The 20,444-nt window shown below is 37.8% G+C and overlaps 1 protein-coding gene across 3 annotated transcripts in view; it reads right to left on the bottom strand.

Moving 5' to 3' along the window:
• Positions 1-12,804: 12,804 nt before the first annotated feature.
• STAM (signal transducing adaptor molecule) overlaps positions 12,805-20,444 on the bottom strand; it is a 58,272-nt gene continuing 50,632 nt past the window's right edge. For 2 of the 3 annotated variants that reach the window (XM_061126310.1, XM_061126312.1), the window contains one exon: positions 14,648-18,708. In XM_061126310.1, coding sequence (XP_060982293.1) covers positions 18,483-18,708 — 226 coding nt within the window. In that variant the 3' untranslated portion in view covers positions 14,648-18,482. Of the gene's footprint in view, positions 18,709-20,444 lie in introns of all 3 variants that reach the window. The other variant, XM_061126311.1, reaches the window with a different exon arrangement.

Here is a 20,444-nt window from a genome sequence, read left to right as displayed (position 1 = left end):
GCATTGGCAGGCAGATTCTTTACCACTGAGTCACCTGGGAAAATCATCAACTTCTAGTAATTGACCCTGAAGAAATGGAGTTCCACAAATTGACAAAGACTTTAAACCAATCATCTTAAAAAGCTCAGTGGGCTACAAGAGAGTACAGATAAACAACTAAATAAAATCAGGAAAAGACAGGAATGAAATGAGATGGAATGACATCAGCAAGATGGCAGTATTAGAATTCCCAGTGCCCATCCTTTCCCAGAAACATCCACTGGAACAACTATCCACATGTATTTATAAAAATAGCTTCAGAAGACCTAAGCACTCCAGGTGAGGGATGACAGCCCCTGGGCAGAGCACAGAAAAAAGAGGCATTGAAGATGGTGGGAAAGGTAACTTCACATTATATCTATGATCCTCCTCTAAACCCAGGCAGCCCATCAAGGAAACAAACATCCTCCCTGTGGGAGGGAAGTGAAGTGAGCACCCACCTCCACTGCAGACCCCAGCATGGCCCCTGGGCACCACCAACCCCAGGTGGCTCTTGTGGTGCAAGGTTTCTGGTGGGCTCTTGTAAACCCAAGATCCCACCCATCCCAGCACTGGGTTGGAATCTGCAGCTCCAGGCAACAAACTGGCCTCTGTGAACCCAGGCTCCAAGCAGGCTCCATGCTAGGTCAGCTATCATAGACCCAGGCTCCCAACCCACCCCAGCACCATGTTAGCTCCATGAAGCCAGGCGCCCAGCCCAGAACCAAGCTAGGACTTCCAGACCCAGACACTGGGCTCACCTCAGGTCCATAGCACTTAGCTGATTCTGTGGAACTAGGATCCAGGCCTGATCTCATGGACTCAGGCACTGGAACTGTCAGCCCAAGGACTTCATCAGAAAGGTCAACCACAGATACCATCCCGTATGGCTCACCCATAATATCTCACTGGTAAAGAGCTTTCCTTTCTGAAGCCACCCTGTAAAGACTAGAAGAGGTGTCTACTTCTTCAAATGTACAGAAACCAACATAAAGCCACAGGAGCATTAATAATCAAGGAAATATGATTAGCTCCAATGACTGACCCTAAAGAAAGGGAGATTTATGAACTGTTTCACGAACAGTGAAATCCTTCAGTCAGAGCAGCAAAAGAAAAATGAATTTAAAAAAAGAGTGAACAAAAGTCTCCAAAAACTGTGGGATACCACTGACAGAAGTAATCTGTACATTACTGGAGTCAAAGAAGAAAAGAGGGAGAAATGACAGAAAGCTTACTAAAAGAAATAATGACTGAGAAATTCTCAAATCTGGAGAGCGATCTGGATACCCAAGTTCATGAAACTATTAGGCAATCCCAAAATTTCAATTCAAACAATTTTCTCCAAAATACGTTATAATAAAACAGTCTAAAATTGAAGATAGAGACAATCTTAATAACAGAAGAAGAAAGATTAATTCCTCACATACAATGAAATCTACACAAGTCAATCAGTGAACTTCTCAGCTGAAACCTTGCTGACCAAAAGAGAGTGAGCTGGTACATTCAATGTGTTGGGAAAGAAAACACAAAAACAAAACCAACCAAACAAGACGACTACCCAACAAAGTTCTCTTTCAGAAAGGAAGGAGAAATCAAGCCTTTCCTCAAAAAACAAAATCTGAAGGAGTACATCACCATTAGACCTGCCCAATGAGATATTAAAAGTAGTTCCTCAAGTTTTTTTCCAATAATAATAGGAGACTATCATACTTCATGTTAACAATGGATGTATCTTTCAGATGGAAAATCAATAATGGAACACCAGACTTGCACAACACTATAAACCAATTTTGACTTAACAGCATATACAGACTATTCCAAACCAAGAGCAGTGGAATATGTACTCTTTTTAAGCATACATGGAACATTTTCTGGGATAGATCACATGCTAAGTCACAAAACAAGTCTCTACAAATTTAAGAAGACTAAAATCTTTTTTACTATATTTTATTGCACTTTTCAATGAAATAAAACCAGAAATCAGTAACAAAAGGAAACTAAGAAAACACACAAATACTTGGAAATTAATCCATTCTTGACCAACCATTGAGTCAAAGGAGAAGTCAAAGGGAAACTTAAAAATATCTTGAGACAAATGAAAACAATAATAAAATATACCAAAGCTTAGGGAATACAGAACAAGCAGTACTAAGAAGGAAGTTTTTAGTGATGAACACATTAAAAAAGATCTCATACAATCTATCTTTATACCTCAAATAAACAGAAAAATGACAAACTAAGCTCAAAATTAGCATAAAGAAGCAGATAATAAGGACTAGAGCAGAAATTGATGAAATAAAGAATAGACAACAATACAAAAAATAGAGAAAACTAAGTTATTTTTAAAAGATAAACATAATCAATAAACCATTAGCTGAACTAACTATAAAAAAGAGAAAAGGCTAAAAATCAGAAATGAAAGAGGAGACATTACAAGTTATGTCACAGAAATTTTAAAAAATCATAAGGGACTATTACAAACAATTATATATTAACAAGTTGGATAACTTAGAAGAAACATTTAAAGAAACCACCGAGACTGAGTCAAGAAGCAGAAAGACTGAACAGATCAATAACAAATGAGACTGAATCAATAATCAAGAACCTCCCAACAAGGCCCAGGACAGAAGCTTTCATAGGTAAATTTATCACCAAATATTTAAGAAAAATTAATACCAACCCTTCAAACTCTCCTAGAAAATAAAAAGAGAACACTTCTAAACTACTTTTATATTAGGCCAGCACCACCATGATAGCAGAGCCAGACAAAAAAACAAGAAAAAAAGCCAAAAAACTATAGGCTAATATTCCTGATTAATATGGATATAAAAAATTCTCAACAAAATATTAGCAAACTTAATTCTATAGCATATTAAAACGATCATAATGACCAGGTAGGACTTATCCCTGGAATGTAAGGGTAGTTCAACACATGCAAGTCAATGTGACAATGTCACATTAAGAGAATGAAGGACAAAAATCACATGATTGTTTCAATACATGCAAAAAAAGTATCTGACGACATTCAACACTTTTTCACCAGACTCCAAAAAAAAAAAAAAAAAATACAGTAAGTATAGAAGAACTTACCTCAACACAACAAAGGCCCTATATGAAAAACCCATAGCTAACATCATACTCAATAGTGGAAAAACAAAATTTTCTCTCTAAAATCTGGAACAAGACAACACTTGTCAAGATAGCTATTATAAAGGGGAAAAAAATATGGTTGGTGAGGATGGATACGGAGAAATTGGAGTCTTTGTTGTACATTGTTGGTGGGAATGTAAAATGGGTTAGCTGCTATGGAGCATCCTCAAAATATTAAAAGTAGATCTCCCACATGACCATGACTTCTGGGACTGAATTGAAATCAGGATCTTGAAGAGGAATCTGCACTCCCACATTCACCACCGCCTTATTCACAACAGCCAAGAAGCAGAAAACAACCCAAATGTGCACTAGCAGATGAATACGGAATGTATACACAATGCAATATTATCCTGCCTTTAAAAGGAAATCCTACTCTTTGCAACAATATTGAAGACATGATGAATGAAATTAGTCAGTCACAGAAAGACAAACACTGCGTGACTCCTCTTATGTGAGGCATGTAATATAGTCAGACGTCAAGAAGCAGACAATATAACGGTGGTACCTGGAGATGGAGGAAGAGATGGGAAGCTGTCACTCAATGGGTATAGAGCTAGTTATTCAAGATGGTAAGTTCCAGAAACGTGCTCTGAAACATTGTGCCAGTAGTTAATAATAAAGTATCATGCATTCAAAAATTTGTTAAGGTGAATCTCATGTCTAGTGTTTTTATCACAAAAACAAAACAAAGGGACACAGAAAATTTGGAGCTGATGGATATTTTCATCACCTTGACTGTGGGGATGGTAACATGAGTATATACATGCCTAAACTCATGAAAGGGTATATTTTAATTATGTGGGGTTTTTTGTGTTTATTACTGCAATGAAGTTGAAGAAAAAATTTTGTTCCCAACACTGAAATGACTATAGCCTGTATCTAACTCCGCAGGTGCAATATTAGCACTTATCTCCTCTTGTAGTACTGAACACCTTACTAAATTCTACCTTGTGCTATAGCTTTAAATGTATGTTTTCTTTCCTTACACATTTGTGACCTTCCCAAAGGCAGTGACAGGACCTTGCGGTGTTGAAGGGACCCCAGTGCCACCTGTGGTTTTGATGATCCACTAGGACGACTCTCAGGGCTCAGTACACTGCACTCATGGCTGTAATTTATTGCACTGACAGGACTTCAAGCAAAGCCAGAAAAGAAAAAAGGTGCATGGGGCTCTGTCAAGGGAAACCAGGTATGGGCTTCTATGAGTCCTCAAACCAAAGTCACAAAGGACGAGTTTAATTCCCCCAGCAACAAGGCGTGACAACACGTGTGTAATGTTGCCAACCAAGAAAGCTCACTACCCTTGGTGCCTGGAGCTGTTACTGGGGCTGATTATGTCCCCAGATCAAGTCCTACTTGGCATGTCTCCAGACTGCAGACTCCCAGAAGGAAGCAGGTGATCAGCACAAACCACATCATTTGTGCAAATAATTTGGGCCCAACGTGCCGCTCTTCTCCATTCTGAGAATGGTGGGAACCCTCCCCAAATCCAAGCTCCCAAAGCCAGTCAAGGCCAACCCTGGAAAAGGACCCTCACAAGATGGCAGTCAGGCCCACTATGCCAGCTTTTTTTCTATTCACTTAGTCATTGTTAGATCTCCCTGGTACTCAAACATCTGCTGAATTCCATTTTCCACTTCACACTTTTGCTAAAGCGAGATGATGAGAAATAAATGATCATTTCATGTATACAAAGAACTGTTTATATTTTAGAACTGGTCTACATGTGCTTTTAAAAACTTTGTCTTGCCACTCAACATAGTTTTCTTTCACCCTTTAATACTTAAGCTTGGATAAACCAATTTCATATAAACAGCTAGTTAATCACTATAATAAATACAGAAGTAAACACAAAGTAGTATCTAAATCACCACCACAGAGGTAATGGCCTGGATATGATTTCTATTTTTATATCTGTTTGGGATCTGACCTAAGGTATTTAGTCTACAGACCTTCTTCTGTAATGATAATAACACTTTGAACTTATGTTAACAGTCAGCAGCAGACTGCTAAATCGATTCTGACTAGTAACAAACTTAGTCTCAATAATAAAGAACTTTGAGTGACTTGGCAGCTCCGCTGGCAGAATCCAGGCCTGGTGATGTCAAAGGATGCTTTGGTAAAAAACTGGAGAATTCTGTCAGGAGTTCCCATGTTTCACCACCAGGCTGGCAGAACAACTTTTCTTGTGGATGCCATGGCCCTAAAATTATGCTCGAAATAAGATGCTTGTCTTTGAGTCTAATAGAAAAAGGTGGCTTGACAGATCAACACAATCTCCTTTTCCTTTTTTTTTTTTCTGGACGATGCCAATGACTGCAAAATATGAAAGCCTGCCTAGATGACTTCCTCAATTGACTCTCTTGTGTGTTTTGAAGAATTCCTATGGATTGTAAACAAAGCATACAGGTTCTGTGAATTTAGCTTTTCCACGTGTTCAGGAACACAATATCTAAAATCTGCTCATCTTCACAGCTCCCAGCTCTGATGGCAATAATGGGGCAAAGGGGTCCATCAGTAGGATGGGCCAAGCTTGGGGCAACCCTTGATGCCTAGACTGAAGAGTTTTAAACAGATTTTACAGCACAGGGGTTCACAGACAGGATATATAGATGGATTTTAAGCATCTTGGAAACACCTGAAATAATATGCAGCACTCTAGGTGGGGGTATTTTTCTGGGGAGAAGATCCAAAGCTTTCTTTACCTTTTCAAATGTGACTGTGACCTAGAATGTTTGTGTAAATTCAAGCCAAATGGATAAGGAAACTTAGGCCAAAAGAAGGTTGCATATCAGCATTTTCCAAACCAGTGTTACCAGGACAATCGTCTGGGGCACTTGTTAAATTGCATGCAATTCTCTTCTCCAGGAAATTAAAACTGAATCACTTAAAAAATCTTGAGGGACTCCCCTGGCGGTTCAATGGTTAGGACTTTACCTTCTAATGCAGGGGGTATGGGTCTGATCCCTGGTCAGGGAGCTAAGATTCCCATATATTCCTCACAGCCCCAAAACTAAAAAAACAAATAATACTGCAAAAAAATCAATAGACTTTAAAAAATTTTTAATTAAAAAAATCTTGATATGCATTGATTCATTGCTTCTATCTCAAAAATTAAATTAAAACAAGATAAGTGGTAAACCCCAGTACAGCATGTCAGAAAATTATCAGTGGTTATGTTCTATAACAAGCTCATCCTTCAGATTCTGTGGAGACACATCCACTGCTGCCCCTATGTTGGGCAAATCCAGAATATTCCACACATTAAGTAAATCAAAATCCTAAAAACTGATGTTTTTCAGATGCTATGAAAAACAATAAATCACAAATTGATGGTTCTGTAACACTCTTTCCTAAATAACCTGTCTGAAATCCTAATCATCAAGAAATGTCTACTATAGATTTTTCTAGATTCAATCTCAGCAGCACCACCTACTGATAATTTGAATTCAGTACTTTATATAAACTCTTAGCAATAGGAAGATTAACCAACTAATTGGAAATCACCTAGAACATGCTTGGCTTCTTATAAAATATGTACGATAATTTAACTGACAGAGGAAATTTTTAAAATATTTTTGCAAGTGGTGAATCAAATTGCATTCAATGACAAGGGTTGCTTCAATTATGCATTAGACTGACTACTTATGTTCCCTGCAAAATGTTGGAATTCTAAGCCCCAGGGTGATTGTGTTTGGAGGTAGGGCCTTTGAGAAGTGATTGGGTCACAAGGGCAGAGCTCTTGTGAATGGGATTAATAACTTCTAAGAAGACCCCAAGGAGCTGTCTCCCTTCTTTCTTCTGCCATGAGAGGTTATGGTGAGAAGATATGAACCAGAAGCAGGCCCTCACAAACTGAATCTCCTAGCATCCTGACCTTGGATTTTACAGCTTCCAGAACTGAGAAATAAATTTGTTATTTATGTCATTTCCATCTCCTCACTGCTACAGTATTTTTTGTTGTTGTTTTGCCATGCAGCATGTGGAATCTTAGTTCCCTGAACAGGGATTGAATCCATGCTCCCTTCAGTGGAAGCATGGAGTCCTAACCACTGGGTCACCAGGAAAGTCCCCTGGCTATGGTATTGTTATAGCAGCCTGAAGGGACAAACACATACCCAGGTATGTTTCTACTATGTTGGCTACTCTCCATCCATCCCCTCACCCATGCCCCCATCATTCTGTATTCCAGTTGGGTTTGGCCAGTGAGATGACTGGCAAGAAATCAGACGGCAGTGGGAGACCCTAGGGTATTGACTCCTCTCGTCCTTCTCTCCTGACCACTGTGCCAGTCAGAGCTCTGTCCGTCTGTCCCTCCTCCACGAGTCCAGCTCTCACCTTGTGTTGCCGTGTAACACTTACCCCTCTTGACTCAGAGGTCTGACAGTAAAGGATGCCTCCACTTTCCTTGCTGGCTCCTTCAGTCTTCAGGTAAGGTGTTCTTTTGCAAGTCTGTTTAGTTGACCTCCTGCGTATAATCTGACTTTCTGGCAGGCCCCTGACAGGGACACAGAGCTCTCCGGAGACTCATCGTGCTTACTATAATGCTGAAGTGATCACTTACTCAACATTTAAGTGAGTACAGTGGAAAAGATATTGTTCTAGGTACAATACAGATAAAAATATGAAAAAGATCCCATTATTAGGCATCTCCCATTAACGAGAAGTTCATATTAATATACATAGAAGGGGTTTGGGTTGACTGAAAACTTCAATGATTCCACATAACTATTCTAATTTCTACACATAGTATGATTAATCTTAGGTATCAAGTAAGTCAGCCTTTTAACTATCATGTTTCCACAGTACCCTAAAAGAGTTTCACCAAGTTTATCACCATCAGACTGGAACCCTGTGGTTTATTTAAATAATCTTAAATAAGCCAGTTGGAAGCTTGGAACCAATTACTTAACCTGAAAATGTGTTATTTTTACATTCTAATGAGGCAGTCTCACCAAGTGTTTACTTTAGAGTTCTTCTGTGGGACATAAACACACACACACACAGTAAAAATTCTCCCTTCATGTGAAGATTCTGGAGAGCAGGGGCTGCCTCATTCTCCCCTGTAGCTTCTGGAGTTTCCATACATTAGAAAGTTTTGAATCATCGTTTTAAAGACAAGCTGATGAATAAGAGCACAAACTTTACTTAGCTTTGAGTCCCAGCCTTGCCCTCATCTGGCTGGACAACCTTGAGTAAATTACCAAACTCTCTGCCTTGGTTTCCTCTCTCCATCAGCCCACTTTAAATGAATGATTTGAAAAGCACTTAAGAGTGGTACCCATCCCACAGTAAGAACAATGCAAGTGCTTGTTTAATAAATAAAATTAAAGTGACACTGTTTTTTTACATCACTGCAGGAACAGCAGCTGGAACAGAACTTAAGAAGACATAATTTTCTCATTTTATAGATGATAAAGCTGAGGACCAGGAAAAGTTAATGCAATAAGCCGGGGTGGAAAATGTGGCTGACGGAGATATCACCTCTAGGAGGCTCACTCACCAACACAGCATGCTTTAGAAAGAAATGGAGCAATTTTGTCCAAGAAAACAAAACTCTGATGTCAAAATGAACCTATAAGTGACTTGCATTTGCATCTCCTGATTTATGAAATTATTTAAATAAATATCTACTAAGTGCTATGAAATATAAAAATTTAGAATGCAGTAAACCTGGAAATCCTGGTGCATTTACTCAAAAGTCAGCCAACTGAAAGTCAAATCAATAGTTAATTTTTAAAAAAATCAGTGGAAATAATGGCCCGATGGCCTTGCCCATTTAACTCAGAAAATGATGGTTTTCTTTAATTTTCCTCTTTTCTTCCTCTTTTTTTGGAGGGAGGTGGCAGCGTTGTCAGTCATATAATCTCACAGGTTGTACTTCAGCAAAACACAGTTCTTTGAATCTGAACGTGCTCACATGCTCTACTGGGATCCTTTCTACCTTGTAAAGAGGAAAGAACATTTTATATCCTAGATATACCTGATTCTTTTCCATCCCTTAAAAACATTTTCTTTTTAAGTTAGACATAAATGGTGACTAGCCACTCACCCTCCACCTCTCAATGACTTTGAGAGTCAGTATAGATATAACTGCTCTTTGGAAAACAAAAACTTGTTGCAGGAGGTGATACACTTAAGGAACAATGTGAGCAAAATGCAAATTTCAGTTTGCGTGGCTTTGTTCAGGAGAAACAGTAGGTGAAATGCAGAAGATGCACCCGGATAAACTGAGTCACGCAGGAACATGCAAAACACCTGCAGAGACAGGCAAAACCCACATGCGGGCACGCCTCACCCCACCACCAGCAAGCACCCTCAGCTCACCCAGGGCTGAGTCACCCTTACCCAGATCTGGTGTCACAGCCCGCTCTCCTACTCTAGCAGTCCCTATGCCCATCTGCATGTTAATTCACAAATAAATCCTTCCCATATCCACTCCCAAAGGCTCACGTTAGGTTTTTTGTCAAGGTAAAGCGTCATATTTACTGTAATGTTCATGTCTTCGTAAACCATTTAAGACATCAAACAGTGCTACTATTTATATTAGGTTCCTATCTTTATTCTTAAGTATGTTACTGCAGATGCTCTGCAATGTTGTGCCTCTGATGGGTTTTCCCCATAAACTCTAAGGCTTTTTTTACCGTGTAGTAATGCATGCTGCATAGTGATTTTTAGGACACATAAATGCCCGACAGCAAAATTCCCTGTACTCTGAGCTCCAGGTCATCAAAGTTACAACATTTTAAATCCAATAAACAGGAATTATCTGTGAGAACCACAACCAGTCTTCATGTTTCTCTTCAGTTGATTTCATTCTGTATAGAATTTTACATTTCTCAAACCACAGCTCTTGGAATAAATATCTAGAAAAAAAAGAGTTATACACAGCATTTGACTAATAAACATGTGAATTACTAGATATAAAAAAGCTTAGAAATATGACTTTCAAAAGATACTATACACAATAATTTAGATTATTCTACTCAATTTTAATGTAATAATGCTCACCTCTTGGTCAAAAATGAAAAATACTTCAGAGTTTTTAATCTCAAAATGTGTTTGACAAAACAGTTAAAACATATTACTTAAACTCAGCTCCTTCAGCAATTAATCTATCCTCCTTTGCTTAATTTTCATGACCAATTTCCCTGATCATTGTGAATTACAATATACATAAAACAAACATTTGGTATAAACTAGACACTTAATTTTAGTGCTCCCCACTCAAAGCATAAATAGAATTATGTTCCAGTAAGTATTCTTGAGCAAGTAAAAACTGGAGGATATTTTTTTTTGGAGGACATTTTTTGCTTTTCGAATAGACAAATCAGCATAGTTAGACACAAATGCTGAATAAGAGTTGAAATAAAAACAGAACTTTGCTCCCTTCATACTGAAAACCTGAAGGAGATGATTCTCTTTCAAGTTCATGAAAGGCATGCAGAGGAGAAATACTCCTCAGTTTTGTGGAGCTAAGCAAAAGCACAACACTTTAACTTATAGCCTAATAAAGTTCCAGTCCAGATACCAGAAGTCTTCCTATTGCAAATGCATATTTAACTTAACCCAAAGGAAACCCACTGGCCTGCCTGCTCCCCCTCCAAGTAAATTAAATTTGGCAACCATGTCAATGAAATAAAAGTATCCTGATGTTTTGATATTAAATTATTTCACAAAGAACAACTAGAATGTAAGTAATCTCTTAAAAATAAAGAAGAAACATTACCTATACAAACACAAAATTGATTCTCACTATGACGTAAAGAGCTTTGTCTTTGTTTGTCTGCTTGTTTTGATAAAAACTAACCAGTATTCACTCCTGAAATTACTCTTAAAAAAATCAGCGAGAGATAGCAAAAAAGATTCTAAAAAGGAACTGACTATTCCTGCTGGGAATATAACACAACCAATGAAAACAACTGGAAATTCTGTCTTTCTCCCTCTATAAAAAGCTTATTTACTTTATGTAATACTTGACAAAAGCCTTTTAATGAGATTCCATGAAATATCATAAACTAATTTAGGAAAGAATTTTTAATGCCAGCAGGATATCTAATTTCCTAAAGTCCAAACAAGAACACTAAAAAAAAAAATTCATTTTATTTTTGAATTTGTTCTATATAACTATGTAAAATACTGTACACGTGTAACTGACATTGACACATACGAAAAAAGTTGCTTAGAAAAAACTAACCTTTAAAAGCTAATGTTTATGTGTGTTAATAACTTGTAATCACACAATACATAACATTTTCCTAGGTCAAATATTTGTGATGCAAAAAAACAAAAAATGCCATTGCTGACTTTGTACCTTATTTGGAATATTAGAAAAAGACTCTCTCAGCCTGTTTCAAAGATGGAAGCTCCTAGTTTCCATAGTTCTCCAGCATTTCAGGTAATCTGCTTACTTGGTAAATAAAACAGAAAAAAGAATACATTGGCTTTGTCACCATTCTCACCTCGGTGAGTCCAATGGTACTATTTTGCTTACAAGAACATCAAAAGCAATAAAATTTCATAATAATCTTAGTCTGTTGTTGCCTCTCCTTTAGCTTTACACAAGATACGAAAACAGTATATGCTTCATAGCCATAATTATTTAATTTTTGCTCCAAATCGGCACCAGTGAAAGTGAAAGTACTATCAAGTGAAAGTGCTTCTACTCCAAGTCCAGATATTCCTTGTGGGGTCACTCAAACATCAACAAAAGGTTCAGGAGTTGACTAACGCAGGGGTCCCCAACCTCCAGGATCTAATGCCTGATGATCTGAGGCGGAGCTGATGTAATAATAGAGTGTACAATAGATGTAAAGCGCTTGAATCATCCTGAAACCATCCCCCTGACCCTGGTCTGTGGAAAAATTGTCTTCCACGCAACCGGTCCCTAGTGCCAAAAAGGCCGGGGACCGCTGGACTGACGGACACCAAGTATCCCAGACGACACACAGGGACTGTTAGTGACCATGTGCTGGGAACAGGTCCCCAAGTTTCTGTACCTTGTCTGCCTCTGAGCTGTGAGGTAACAGCAGGGGCACAGATGAGCTGTCCAGGCTGAATGGCGAGAAGGCTGAGGCTCTGAAGCACAGAATTTCTGCAAGCCTCAAAGGATCATGTAACAGTTATACTAACGTGACAATTTATAAATAAGTAGAAGGCTGGAGAGATTCATGGAACTGCCCAGGATCACATATCTAGCAAGATAACTCTTTTGACAAAAGACACATCTGGGTTAAAATCTGAATTCCTAAGAGTCGTGAACTAAAATGTCCACATCATAGTAGAATAGAACCCCAATAAACTCCTGAAACATAATTTAGTTCTTATTCTTTTCTTCAACCAGAAGTATCACCACATCCTTTACAAAAAAACCCATATGGTCAAAATGGATACAATTTACAGTGCAAATACTAAAACCATTTGTTTTATCCTGTGCCATCTACCATGCATAGAAATGGACTTGTTATAATGAAGCTTCTTTGGTAAATATTTAGTGAATTTACCTGTATTCTTCACTACAACTTCCTTAGTCATGTTTCACAACTCCTTTAGGTTTATCGTATTTTAAAACTACAGAATATCAAAGATATTATATTGAAACATTTTCTTTCCTCTGAGGGAAGAGGAACAAAATTCAAAACCAGTACACAAGTATTTTAATCATACCATATGGATGTTTCATATTTGGCATCTTAAATACCTTCCAGAAAATATCAGGTACAATTAATCAAAAACATCCTCAATTGTTTACATACTAGATCTCTTTTTGAAGTAGTAAGATATGTAATTATCCTGCACTTTAAGAAATTTCATATAGCCTGACACAAAAACAACGGATTACAAATATTGGGTTTTTTTAAAAAGCCATTAACCAACTGAAATGAGGGTTTAAACCAGTTACTTAACAACCTGATAGTGTATATTACTGTAACTTGCATGTGTTTCTAACTTTATTCTGGGAATAAATTTTACTCAGCCTGATTCCAATTTGGCAACCAATCTCAGGAGAATAACTAAAATCTAGATTTTTTAAAAAGGAAGTACTTCCCTTCCTTTAATGTGATTTCAGTATCTTAATAGAAGATATGAATAAAAGGTAATGAGTCTTTTAAAACAAACATGCCAAAATGTACACACCCTAAAACAAAGTTCTATACTTGTTGATGCCATTTCTAAAATACTTAAAAGCCACTGTGAGTGAATCAGGTACATGAATAAGCTTGAGAAAAGCTGATTTAGATTTGAAAGGGGATAGAAGGGAGCCAATTATTTTTAAAGGTTCAGATTTCCTTCATTGACTCTAACTGCAATTTGATAAGAAGGACACAAAACTGTACTAAGCACCAGTGGCCTGAGCACACAGCCTCTATTTATACAGAAAAACCACATCCGAAGGCTCAAAATGTTCATTTACATATACACTTCTCTGATATGAGATTGAAAACTTTAGATTCACCACCTTTAACCATAAATCACATAATTCTGACTAACTTTTGAAGGGTTAATTAAGAAAAAAGAGGACTATAATGAGACTAGAGCATCAAATAATAAATAATAATTAACATTTAAAAAAAAGAGAGAGATAAATCCAGAATGTGGGACACACTAAAAGACAACAGGTTTGATCTTTAAAAGGGCAAAAATCATGGAGGAATAAAGAAGAGATTAATCCAGATTCATAGAGAATAAAGGGACATTAAAAATGTGATCTATTTCCTGGAATTTAAAAAAACTGTACCTATAAAACAGGGATTATTAGGGGTGTTTGGTAATAATTATATTACAGAATTACTGTTAATTTTCTTAGATGTTAATTTTCTTAATTTTCTTAGATAAAGTTTTAGGTTATAAAGGAAGAGGTATTTATCTTTAACAAAATACATGATGAAATGCTTGGGCATATAGTTTAGTGCAAAGTCTAACTTTGCCTATTCACACAATAAAGTATCATTAACAAAATGTTAATGATTCATGAATCAAGGTGAAGAGTACTCAGGTATTCAATTATTTCAATCTTTTTATAACTCTGAAAATTCTCAACATAGAGAGTGGCTGGGAAAAGCAACACTTGTAGTTTCAGATGCCGACTTCAAAGGGCCAACCTAGTAACACAGTACTTCCCCTCTGTCTAGTTGTAACCTCTACATCAGTGGTCTCCTAATCGGGCAGACACATTCCAGGGTACCGACTAATGAACCAGAGATAAGCGAAGAAATATTAGAATTTCTATTAATAAACTTTACTCTTACCCTTGTAAGATTTCTTGGGTTTCATAATGTACTACACGTATTACTACAGTAGAACTTGTACCATTTGTAAATACACATATTTTGAGGCCATAAACTCAAAAATATTTGTTACTGATGGCATCAGATAAAAAAATTTGAATATACTCTTTTCTAAAATACACATAACTTTCTTAAGTCTATGAACACCAAAAGATATTAGAACCAGTTCCTTTCATGTTTATGCAGGAGCTTACTGACACTTAATATGCAATCCTTATCAGAAACTCTGACTGGAAAAGAAACAGGAAACGGAGAATAATGGCAATGGCAAGTATTAACATAAAACTAGGAGTCAGAAAATCAGCAAAGAACAGTATGACCACAAGTTATCACCAATAAAGAGTTAGGCTTTGTTCAATAAAGAAATCTGTATGGAAAAAATATTTCTGAAGCAAGAAAAATCAGGAGGGAAAAATAATCTCAAAGGAAGACCATATTAAAAAAAGAGGGCATAAAATTCAAGGAAGCGTTGATTAGAAACAGGGGCTGTAATCATAAATAGCACAGAAAATAATCTAGGGACTTCCCTGGTGGTCCAGTGGTTAAGACTTCAACTTCCAAAGCAGGGGGTGCAGGTTCGATCCCTAGTCAAGGAGCTAAGATTCCACATGCCTCACGCTCATAAAAAATAAAATATAAAACAGAAACAATATTGTAACAAACTCATTAAAGACTTTAAAAATGGTTCACCTCAAAAAAAAAAAATCTTTAAAAAAAAGAAAGAAAATAATCTAGGTTTTGACAAGAACACTTAATCATGATTCTAAAATAAAAGATAACTGAACATAAGGTCTTTGAGAAACAGTTAAGTAAGCTTTTCTTTATTCTAAAGGGTACAAAGATTCATTGACAATGAAAAACTTTTTTTAAATTATAAAATTATATGATTTTACTATTAAATAAAGAGTGATACAACAACACTCTATAATTGCTAACTGATAAGATGAGAAAAAGAAAACAGTGATTTTAATGTCTTAAATGAAAATCTGACAAATTATACCAATGGACCTGAATTTAGAAAATAATTGTATAGTTTTTGCAGATGCAGAGTTTATCAGATAGGACACTAATTTATCTTTTATAAACTTGAAGCCTGGGACTAAAGGTAAGTTTCATGCTGAATTTATACATGTGTCATTTATGAAAACTACGAGAAAAGAACACTAGGGGTCTACTAAGCATTTTAATTACATAAATTAAGAGGTATAGAGACAAACTTTCAGAAGTTTTTAATACAGTGAAGAAAATCTCTGGCACAGAAAAAGGTTCCTCATGAGTAGGAGAGACAGGAACAGCAAAGCAGGACCACGGAGTTAGGGGAAATCAGGGGAAGGACGCACTATGTCTTATTACTAGTAGGTAGGTTTAGGAGACTGATGTATTAGTCATCCGACTGACCATGGGGTTTGTTAGCTACTCTTGCTAGACAGTAACTGGGCAGAATTTTGCCATTCAGATGTCACTGGCTTATGGATACACAAACTTTATAAAACTTTATAAAAGTAAAAAAAACTTTTTACTTTTACTTTATAAAAGCAAAAAGAGTTTTACTGAGAAGTAAAATTTGCTTCCCAGAAATTCTTATTATAGCTAATTTATTTTATAAATAATTCAATTCCCTTTAAAAGGGGACAGCTACCTGTTAAAGAAAAATTTTACAAAAGTGCAGCACACACTCTGGTTGCAGAACAAAATCACTGTGCTCCTAATTAGTCCTTTCCTATTTCTATCCTTGCCCTGGCACCTGAAAGATGGAAAATCCAGTGCTTCCTTTTCAGTGGAATTTTTTCCATCTGGTATTTTCATACCTAGTAAGTGAAAGCTGTTTAGTTGCCAAGTCATCTACAGCTCTTTTGTGACCCCATGGACTAACATAACCCGCCATCTATCCATGGGATTTCCCAGGCAAGAAAACTGGAGTGAGTTGCCATTTCCTTCTCCAGGGGATCTTCTCAACTCAGGGATCAAACCAGCATCTCCTGCTCTGCAGGCAGATTCTTTACCACTGAGCCACTAGGGAAGCCTAGTAAAAGAAAGCTGCAAGCTTATAATATAGTATTAGTTTTAAGTATTTTTAAGTATTCATCATTTAAATCTTTATAAAAGCCTAGTAATATGACTAGGTAAAGAAACTTACATATGCCTTGTAATAAGGATAGCCTTTTTTCATTTCACCATTCTTTGACTTTTACAAGGCAAAACACATACTAGAGAATATGTCATTGATTTTACAGCATGAAGCGTATCAAAATAAAATGGGACAATGATACATTTTGCCATTGGTATTGGGGAATTTATCAAAAAACAGAGAAAAATACAGTATGAATTGACACAAAGTGTATCACTTAAACTATTCAAATGGCAATGGAAAATATTACAATCTTTTGACAATGTTTAGCAAAAAACAACATATTAAAAATTTTAATGTAAAGTTTGATTTCGAATTTTAAAATTACTGTTTGAGGGCAAAGTACTCTAAACTTAGGAAAACACAAATTAGGGTGATGTAAATTTGAACCTACCTTGTCAAAGGTAGAATCATGGTGTCAAAAGGGAAAGCAAGTACCTGATCACAATTGTCTCAGAAAATACAAATTAAATCTTCATTTATGGTGTGAAACCTGTTAATAAATCAATTCATTTACTACGGTACTCAATTCTTCAGTTGTTTCAATAATAGTGTTAAATAACAGCACAACTTGGGAAATTATAAATATTTAAGGAGATTAAAATATCAGCAGAAAACATATTTCATATGGATTAAAAGAAAAAGCATTCATTCAAAACTGCTTCTGAATAAGAAGCCAAAATAATTCCATTCGGGAACTTTAAAAGAGAGGAGAGAGAGAAAACAGCCTATAAATCCAGTTTCAAAGACAAGAATAAATATACAAACTGTTAAGCAAAGCCAGGAATCTAGATGACTTTGAAACATCTACTTACACTCATTTTAATGAAGAATTAAAGGATACAATGTGTTAAAGACATATTTAAAAGACTAGCAGTGGAATACGACAGATGAATTGAATTTCACCGTAGCCTAAATAATTACAAGAGACTGAAATTGTAGTGTAATTCATGTTCTCTTTCCAGTTTGAAAGCTTCTATCCTTTGCCTCTATCTTTGGTGTCACTGCCACCAATAAACACAGTATACAGCTTAGAAACCTAATTACTATCTTCAACTAGGAAAAAGTAAATCGACATTATCTCTTTAAAAGTTAAGGTATAAAAGAATGCAGTTCAACTTGATTTTTGTCTCATGGTCCCACAGTATTCTGATATATCATGCCAAAATGTCAAAGTTTAAAGGGGAACATCATCATTTGCTAGAAGTGCACCAAAAATTTAGCTACTGTACGCTGGTGTGATGACAGCTAGTAGTATGCAGAGGCTACAGAATGACGTAACATATGTGCGTTCAGCTCCCAATTACTCCCAGGAATGTTCAGTTGAATGGGAAACTGAAACGGGGACAACATAACACCTTCATGTACATATGCTACAGTTTTTCTCTTGCAGTTTAAAAGGATACTGTAATTATCTTCAATTTACACAAAACATTATGGAACATGGTAGCTGTTCATGATTAAAATAAAATAGCAAGGTCAATTAATTTAACAGTGTTAAATATATTCACATGATCACCACTCGTGATTCAAAATGGCCAGTAGTGAAGCTACACAGCAACCTATGAACACAACGTTTGCCACAACAGTGTTGGTAAGTTTGACTCTTTGCAGGCCAGGTGGTTTTACGAGACAGATAATCTTGCACTGATCCTTTCATATTATGAAAGGAATTATATGTTGTAAGTAGTTTCATTCCTCACAGGGGAGGGGAGGGGAGACCCTCTAAAAAGTCAGTGCAAATTGAAGAGGGATCTCCCTTCTTGAACATTGGAACGTGTTGACCAAGATACGATTCCTATAAGCTGAGGGTGAACCAATCTTAAGATATTAAAGGATCTCGTAACATTGCCATTGGCGATCGGCGGGTATCTGCCACAAAGGGGACTCCAGTCCTATAGCAGAGCCTTCTGGGAGTACGGCTGCTGCGGCTGAGGTGGCTGCTGGCTGCCCCCAGGCTGGGGCATTGTGGACGGTAATGTATAGTTCGGCACCTGGGACAGGCTGGTCCCTGCGTTCTGGTAGATGGTGACGTCGGGAGCAGCTGTGGCGGCAGGGGGAGGACTGTACACTGAAGCCGGGCTGGGATACGTACTTCCCGGGACGGGGCTGACCATTGTGCTGTGGAGGGGAGAGAACACTCAGTTAGGTCAACACTGACTTACACAGCCATGCAGAGATCAACAGCAAAGCTGTTCACTAAAGTCACTCAGTCAAGCGATCCATTCCATTAAGTGTTTATTAAATGGCTAGAATGTGCCAGATACTGCTATTTGAGGCACTGGGATATCATAAAGGAAGAAGGGAGGGAAGTCCCCACCATCATGGAACTTATATTCTAACAGGAGGAAAAAAGATGAGAAAAAAATGTGTGATATGTCAAGAGGTAGTGACAAGAGGTGATACGAAGAAACACAGGGACTCCCCAGCAGTTCAGAGGTTGAGATTTTCGCCTTCCAATGCAGGGGGTGAGTTTGATACCTGGCCAGGGAGTTAAAATCCCACTTGCCAAAATAAAATAAAACATAAAGCAGAAGCAACATTGTAACAAGTTCAAGGAAGACTTTAAAAATGGGCTAAATTAAAAAAAGAGAAAAAGAAACAAAGCATCCCAGGAGGACCACTAGTTCCTGGGACAAGAGATTCCTGTGGATACAGGATGCTGGGAGAGGCCACTCAGATACAGCAACACTGAAGGAAAGACCCGAAAAGAGTGGGAGGGGGTGACATCGATGATCTAGGAGAAAGGGCACTTCAGGCAAAGAGAACAGCAAGCCTGTGAGAAAAGGCCAGGCACGGTCAAGAGGCAGCAAGAAGGCCTTGATGGCTGAGCAGAGTGGGCAGAGGGCAGAGTGGCATGAAATGAGACAGCAGAAACAGGACAGGAGCCTGTGTGCACAGGCCCTGCAGACTGTGGTCAGGATCCGGGCCTGTGGCTGAGGAGGACGGAAAAGCACTAGTCGATTGTGGACAGAAGAGCAATCAGGACTTTGCTGGCTCAGTGGTTAAGAACCCGTCTGCCAAAGCAAGGGACTCGGGTTCGATCCCTGGTGGCGAACTAAGATCCCACATGCCGAGGGGCAACTAAGCTGCTCACCATAACCAGAGAGCCCATGCGCGGCAACTGCTGAGCCTGCGCACCACAACTAGAGAGGCCCACGTGCCACAGCCAGAGAAGTCCACGTGCCACAACTAGGCAGAGAAGCCCCTACGAGCTGCGGTGACAGCCAACAAAGGCAACAAAGGACAATGTGACGCAACTTGGTTTTAACAGGCTCACCCTAGGGTGACGGAAGTCTGCAAAAGTGACAACCTGAGAATCGAAAATCTATGTAAAAGAATAAGAAACTGTCTGCTAGATATGGACCGAGGGACACTAAAATACCTGCCTACCAAAAACACAGGAAAAAATTCCTCCTGACTGTGATGTGCAATTAGAAGGCTTGAGTCAAATATGTCATATACCCCTATGATGTATACGTCCACCTCCACTTCCACTACTTCCAATTTTGTTAGCGTATGTTTGTTTTGCCATCAGTTTTCTCATTCAAACACACACAGATGCATATGTACATACACACAACTGTTCCTAATGTATCTTTTTAAAAATTGTCTCAAGGTCTTTGTGAAGACTTTTCAAGAAACTGAAATATATAACTCACTGGCCTAACACAGCCCTTGAAACTCCCATCAAAACATTTATTTCTCAAGTATCTACTGAGTTCCCACCAGGTATAAAACTGCTATACAGTGTGGCTCTAAAGGTGACAGATCCCACTCCAGCTCTCAGGATACAACAGCCTAGCTGGGGATACGGACGATAAGATGACACAGTGCGCTGGGGGCCTGGGGCAGCA

Source organism: Dama dama, chromosome 23, assembly GCF_033118175.1.
Source record: "Dama dama isolate Ldn47 chromosome 23, ASM3311817v1, whole genome shotgun sequence".
Lineage (NCBI taxonomy): Eukaryota > Metazoa > Chordata > Mammalia > Artiodactyla > Cervidae > Dama > Dama dama.
The sequence above is the reverse complement of the archived record's forward strand: the minus strand, read 5'-3'. Positions and strand labels throughout refer to the sequence as shown.